The sequence below is a fragment of the Amblyraja radiata genome, chromosome 1, assembly GCF_010909765.2.
Source record: "Amblyraja radiata isolate CabotCenter1 chromosome 1, sAmbRad1.1.pri, whole genome shotgun sequence".
NCBI lineage: Eukaryota > Metazoa > Chordata > Chondrichthyes > Rajiformes > Rajidae > Amblyraja > Amblyraja radiata.
In genome coordinates this window covers 51,883,734-51,890,519 of record NC_045956.1, presented here as the reverse complement: position 1 = coordinate 51,890,519, position 6,786 = coordinate 51,883,734, and the positions used below count along the sequence as shown (strand labels likewise).

The following is a 6,786-nucleotide window of genomic DNA, read 5'->3' as shown; positions in this document are numbered from 1 at the left end:
TATCGTCTCTAGTCAATAATCGGCCTGTCAGGGAACCTCCTTGCCTGAAGACATCTGTTGCCGGCCCAGATTTGTCCTGTTCTTTTCTTCTCGCTTCAGTTCCCGCCCCCTCCCCCCCCACCCCACCCCAACTACAATCCGTCAGAAGAATGGGTCCCGATAAGAAATGTCACCTATCCATTTTCTCCAGAGATGCTACCTGCCCCCACTGAGTTACTCCAGCATTTTGTGTCTATTTTGGGGGGATTAAGGACAGCTTTTCCAGTCCAAGAGAATCTGGCCCTGTGGTTAATCCATGAAAGAGTTTCCCAACTGTGTCTCTTAAACCCTCGAGTCAGGCAACTTTAAAAAGGCGCTTGTATAAATGACCCAAAGTGGTTAAAGGATCTCCACTGCATTTTACAATTTTCCATTTTGCAGAAAGAGACCAAAGATCTTTGTATTCTATACATCTATGTTGCAAAACTATTCAGATGATAACAATTTCACAGGAATCCGGCATTGCAGCACTGGCTTAAGGTCACTTCATTCAATTAACAGAGAAAATAATCTTCAAGCAGGACAACTTGAAGTGCAGAACAGTGGCGCAACGGTAGAATTGCTGCCTTACAGCGCCAGAGACCCGGGTTCGATCCTGACTAATGGTGCTGTCTGTACGGAGTTTGTATGTTCCCCCTGTGAGCGCGTGGGTTTTCCTGGGTGCTCCGGTTTCCTCCCACACTCCAAAGACGTGCAGCTTTGTAGGTTAATTGGCTTCAGTAAAGATTGTGAATTGTCCCTCTTGTGTAGGATAGTGCTAGTGTACAGGACTCGCTGGTCGGCGTGGACTTGGTGGGCCAAAGCGCCTGTTTTCACGCTGTATCGCTAAACTAAACTAATCTAACCTAAACTAATTCCAGCACCAGTAACATAAGAGCAATACATTCAAGAATGTTTTGTTACAGAACAGCATCTAAGCACAGCATTGTAAGACACCTGGAAGTGTTTGAAAATTAATGAATAAAGCACTTGCTGGAAATTTGAATAACAACAAAGAACGTTGAAAACTTAGCAGGTCAGTCAGCGGATAATATTTCAAGCTGAAAGACACTTTGTTCAAGGTCTAATGAAAGGTGTTCAATCTGAAACTTAAATTTAGTTTCTCTTTCCTCAGATGACGTCTGACCTGCTGGAGTGTTTATAACGTTTTCTGATTTTACTCCTAGGCATCTCACTGAAGCAATACCCAACACAACTTTTTTTTCATGTAAGGAGCTAATTGGGCGGAATGAGGCTATAAGGAGGAAGAAATTGTCAGAACATGTCGGGGCTTTTGCAGTTTCAGAACTTAAGGCTCGAGCAGTCCTGGGAGGTGTGAAGAAAATTTGTGTGGCACAGATGTGACAAGAGAGATCCAGAAGGGCTGTAGGTTTAAGGGAGTAAGTGAAGGCCATTGAGGGATTGGAAAATAAGGATGAGAATGTTATAACTAACTGAAGGAGGAATGGGAGTAGCCCAGTATACCTGGAATCTTTCAATCCATCCCATTTAATGTCATCAAAGTAGATCTGATGGCATCCTCAACATCACATTCCCCATTAACACCAGTTACATTTCATACTGAGTTTACAGCTCAGGGAACCAAAGCAGGTTGGTGACCACAGGGCTAATGGGTGTAATCTATCATAAGAATAGCAAAAAAAATCTTCAGGAGTTGAAGTTTACCTAAAGTTCAAGGTGTGAAAGCATTGGACTAGTTGACTGGAGATAGCAAAAAGGCACTCGTTCAAATTCCACCTCCAGCAAGGCTGAGGGAGGGTAGGAGACAGGCTGAGAACTCTTGGAGTCTCTATTGCATAGTTAATTTTTTGTGAGTTAGTTGCTGGTCAGATCCAAGTCTGTATTGTGCTATTATGAAAAATCTTGCTTGATATGAAACTGCGTGCAATATGTGCCATCAATTTAGCCTTTCCGTTAAGTCCTTGGCTCTGCGGCCTCGCAACGGTGGTGTGAGATAACTACAACGTGTTTCTAAGGCTCCTATTTCTGCTGCTCCAACGATGTGCTGTAAGTTTCTAGTCCTTCCAGAGGATTAACACTTCATCGGAAATAGTAGGGCACTTTTCAAACACGTATCATACCACAGCATACTTCCAAGGTCCATGAGATGTGCAAAAGTTCTTACTGAACTCTCAAATGCATGAGAAAAAATGCATTTGAGATGTTTTCAGTTGACTGATCCTGCAGTTAATTGTTAAGTCTACTTGAACTAAACAATCACAGGGCTGCAATATGGCTTCTAGTAATTCTTTTGCTGGATTTCATGTGAAATAGATCTGCATTGCAGATAATTCCTGTCACTGAGTGTACTTATTATGGATTATGGCAACCCTCAGAAGCAGTTGAAAGGCATGATTTCGGGGGGGGGGAAATCTCAATGCCATTAGTCACTAAACACCATTCTCCAGAATTTTTCCACTGTGAAGTTTTTGTTCAGTTCTACGAGGTGCCTCAGTGCTGCAGCTTCTCGCTTGGATTGGTCAAAGCTTGGCTTCCACAGATCTCGGACGACTTTCCCCACATTTGAGGGCTGCAAGAAGGTAAAAGCCTTTGGCTCAGGGCAGCTGAGATGGTTGGCTTGTCCCTGTCGTTCAATTGGTGATAAGCCCTGTGATCAATGGAAATCAAGAGGAAAAAAAAGGTCAACTCAACGGAGAGGAACAAATATTACAAAATCCCAGTCAAGTTTCCAACATTTGTGGAAAGTTGCCAGCCTTTTTAGGAATTTGCCAAATCAAGTTTCTATGAAAGCATGAGTCAGCTGCATGTTTTCTGTACATCCCACCACTCTGACATGTTTCAGACACCCTTGGAAGCGATGGATTTCTTGAGACTTCTAAAGCCTGTCAGAAGATCCCAAAGGGATTAGTGACAGGTTTGAACTGATCTGCGCGTTCTTTACGGACGTGGATTATTTTCTCTGGAATACCAGAGGCAGTGGGAAGACCTGATAGAGTATATAAAATTATGAGAGGCATAGGTGGGGTAGACAGTCAGCAAGGGCATAGGTTTAGGGTGAGAGGGGCAAAGTTTAAAGGAGACATGCGGGAATTTTTTTTTTTAACACAGCCTGGAACACGCTGCCAGGGATGGTGGTTGAGGCGGATACGATAGCAATATTTCAGAAGCTTTTGGCTAGCATATGGATATGCAAAGAATGGAGGGATATGGATTATGCACAGGTAGATTAGAAATGGTCATGGCACCATGTTCGGCATGGACATTGCGGGCCGAAGGGCCTGTCCTTGAGCTACGTTCATGTGTTACAGGAATCCTATGGCTGACTTGATAGTAATGTTGGAGGGCCCGTTGGAAGATTGGCTCATGCACCCCAATTTGCCTCAGTTCCCATTGCTGCTTGGATTTTGAAGCCTGATTTACATTTAAATACATCTAAACCAAACTGTATCGGAATTACCTTAAATATTTCTAACCTAACCAGGAAAATAGCAAACAGGTTCTCTTCTCAAACCAGGAATTTCACTGCCACGCTGACAGTGAAGCATAAAAGGAATGATACCCTTTCTCTTTTTTGTTTTCTGCAATGTTTCAGGCATTGTCAGCAGGTTGAGATAACCTTACACACAGCGTACCTTTCGTTTTCTTCTGAGGTTTTCCCACACGCCGTTGCACACCACACACTCAAAGGCATCAATGTAGTTGTCCTGGGAAACATCTCGGACTCCCCACCTACGCTCTTTCATGGCAGTAAGCAGCTTCTCGTTGGAGATCAGGCCTTTGCGCTTCCACTCGAGAAAGACTTCATATGCCTGGTCATTACCGTCCAATTGCATGATGTATTCAGCCAGGTCCTTGGGGTGTGAGAAGTTCCTCACAAGTATTGCACTTTTGTTACTGGGCAGCCAATCTGCTATACTTGGAGAACCGTAGTAAACTGGAACCGCACCTAATTTGAATGGTCTCCACAATTTCTCCGTGACATAATCATCACAAACAGCATTCTCGAAAGCAAGAATGAATTTGTACTGAGCGAGAATCCCGTAGAATGCATCGTCATCCATGGTCGTAGGATCCTTCAGGTTAGTCGGAAGGTCCTTGTTATGTAGACATTCTCCGTAAGAGTCCACCTGGATGTATTTCATCAACTCCCGCACGTAGCTGTCCCGATCGGAAGGAGGGTCGCAGTCAGACTGGACGTACACCAACGGAGCCAAATGTTCCCTCAGCCGGTTCTTCACATGCAGTGGGAGCATGTACTTAAGTGACTTCAGCTCACCGATGCTCTCCAGGTACTGGGTGGTCAGTGGCAGGTGAGAGTTGCGGCTGAATGTGGAGGTGTAATTAAACAATGTAACAGAGGGCTCGTGGAAGAGCTTGTAATTATTCTTCGGAGACTCTTCGTGGAACAAGGCCCATTCGTGATGGGGTTTCCGAGGCAGAGGCAAACTATTAATTTGAAAGTCTGTGCCTAATCAAACGGGGGTAAGAAAAATAACATCAAATGTTGCCAGTAAACCTGTACACTTACATCAGGCGCATGTGCAGCGATCAGCAAAACACAAAGTGCTGGAGGAACTCAGCGTGTCAGGCATTATCTGTGGAGGCAATGGACAGACGACGAATTGGGTTGGAACCCTTCTTCAGACTGTTGTCCACAGATCATAAGGACATGTGATAGGAGCAGAATTAGGCCATATCGGCCCATTACTCTGCTATTTAATCATGGCTGATCTATCTCTCCCTCCTAACCCCATTCTCCTGCCTTCTCCCTATAACCTCTGACACCCGTACTAATCCAGAATCTATCTGTCATTGCTTTAAAAATATCCATTGACTTTGCCTCCCCAGCCTTCTGTGGCAAAGAATTCCACAGATTCGCCACCCTCTGACTAAAGAAATTCCTCCTTATCTCCTTTCTAAAGGAACTTCCTTTAATTCTGAGTCTGTGATCTCAGGTCCTACTCTCCCACTAGTGGAAACATCCTCTCCACATCCAGATACTGCATGACCCACTGAGTTCCTACAGCACTTTGTGTTTTGCTCAAGATTCCAGCATCTGCAGTTCCTTGCGTTTGCAAGTAAATCTATAATTAGTTCTGACAATGTGTTAATCAATGGTATGGCTCTCCATTCAGTGGACTGTGCACTATCTGGGGAGGCAGAGATACTAACTCTGGACAAAAATGGTACAACTGAGATTCTGTACAGAGCATGGTCTTGAATTACTGTGGCTACATGGACCAGGAATCACGGCAAGCAGCGCTAGATGTATGTAATGGAGTAACTTGGAGCATTTTTTATATTAGGAAAATTAAGACTTTTTAACTTTATTTAGAAATATTTAACATGTATTAATTGATTCATTCATTATTACTAATAGGAAAAAAAACTGAAATCCAACGTAATAAGAATTCAGTTGTTTCAAGTCTCAACCATGGTATAAAGGACATTAAAGGCCAGCATTTCTAAAGCGGTTGGTCAACTTTTCAAAGTTTTATGGTTAGTGATGAAGTATATTGCAAATGTTCAGACACCAGACAGGTAACCAAACACTTGAACTAATAAATGTGGGTTCAAATCCCACCAAGAGAATTTCAAATCAGCTCAGGAATCATTTGGAAGTAGAAACATAAAACATAGAAAATAGGTGCAGGAGTAGGCCATTCAGCCCTTCGAGCCTGCACCGCCATTCAATATGATCATGGCTGATCATCCAACTCAGTATCCAGTACCTGCCTTCTCTCCATACCCCCTGATCCCTATAGCCACAAGGGCCACATCTAACTCCCTCTTAAATATAGCCAATGAACTGGCCTCAACTACCTTCTGTGGCAGAGAATTCCACAGATTCACCACTCTCTATGTGAAATTTTTTTTTCTCATCTCGGTCCTAAAAGACCATATCCTTATCCTTAAACTGTGAACCCTTGTTCTCGACTTCCCCAACATCGGGAACAATCTTCCTGCATCTAGCCTGTCCAACCGCTTATGAATTTTGTAAATTTCTATAAGATCCCCCCTCAATCTTCTAATTCCAGCGAGTACAAGCCGAGTATCCAGTCTTTCTTCATATGAAAGTCCTGCCATCCCAGGAATCAGTCTGGTGAACCTTCTCTGTACTCCCTCTATGGTAAGAATGTCTTTCCTCAGATTAGGAGACCAAAACTGTACCAATACTCCAGGTGTGGCCTCACCAAGGCCCTGTACAACTGCAGTAGACCCTCCCTGCTCCTATACTCAAATCCTTTAGCTATGAATGCTAACATACCATTCGCTTTCTTCACTGCCTGCTGCAAGTGCATGCCTACTTTCAATGACTGGTGTACCATGACACCCAGGTCTTGTTGCATCTCCCCTTTTCCTAATCGGCCACCATTCAGATAATAGAAAAAGGGTACCAGTTTAGTTGACCCCCGATGGGAGACACTGCCTGTCGTGGAACCAGGAGCCTACCTGGAGCGGAAAGCTGCCGAGCCCGGCCCCTGCTCAACCCCGGGTTCTGGAGTACATGAGAGGAATGTGGAGGGAGTCAGAGACAGCAGCGGATGCAGGAACAAAGGGCAAGAAAGAAGATCCGGGAGGGGGGTCTCACCTTCCGTGTCCTCAAGGTCACCTGCGGGAGGCATCCCCAGGAGCACAAAGGCTGAAGGTGGCCATGCGAGGAGAGGGGCGGCGGTTTGCGGGATGATCCAGATGGAGGCGACGGCTGCAACAGACCTTTATTGGCTGGCTGCAGCTGGGACCTTAAAAATGGCAGCAAACCCTGGCGACTCTTGCATATGGTCT

At 44.6% G+C, this 6,786-nt stretch overlaps 1 protein-coding gene across 2 annotated transcripts in view; it reads right to left on the bottom strand.

The window, feature by feature from the left end:
* Nucleotides 1-919: 919 nt before the first annotated feature.
* fut10 (fucosyltransferase 10) overlaps nucleotides 920-6,786 on the bottom strand; it is a 44,333-nt gene continuing 38,466 nt past the window's right edge. For both annotated transcript variants that reach the window (XM_033021957.1, XM_033021965.1), the window contains exons 3-4: nucleotides 3,633-4,468; nucleotides 920-2,647 (exon numbers count right to left, since the gene is read on the bottom strand). In XM_033021957.1, the coding sequence (XP_032877848.1) occupies nucleotides 2,423-2,647; nucleotides 3,633-4,468 (1,061 nt within the window). In that variant the 3' untranslated portion in view covers nucleotides 920-2,422. The remainder of the gene's footprint in view (nucleotides 2,648-3,632; nucleotides 4,469-6,786) is intronic.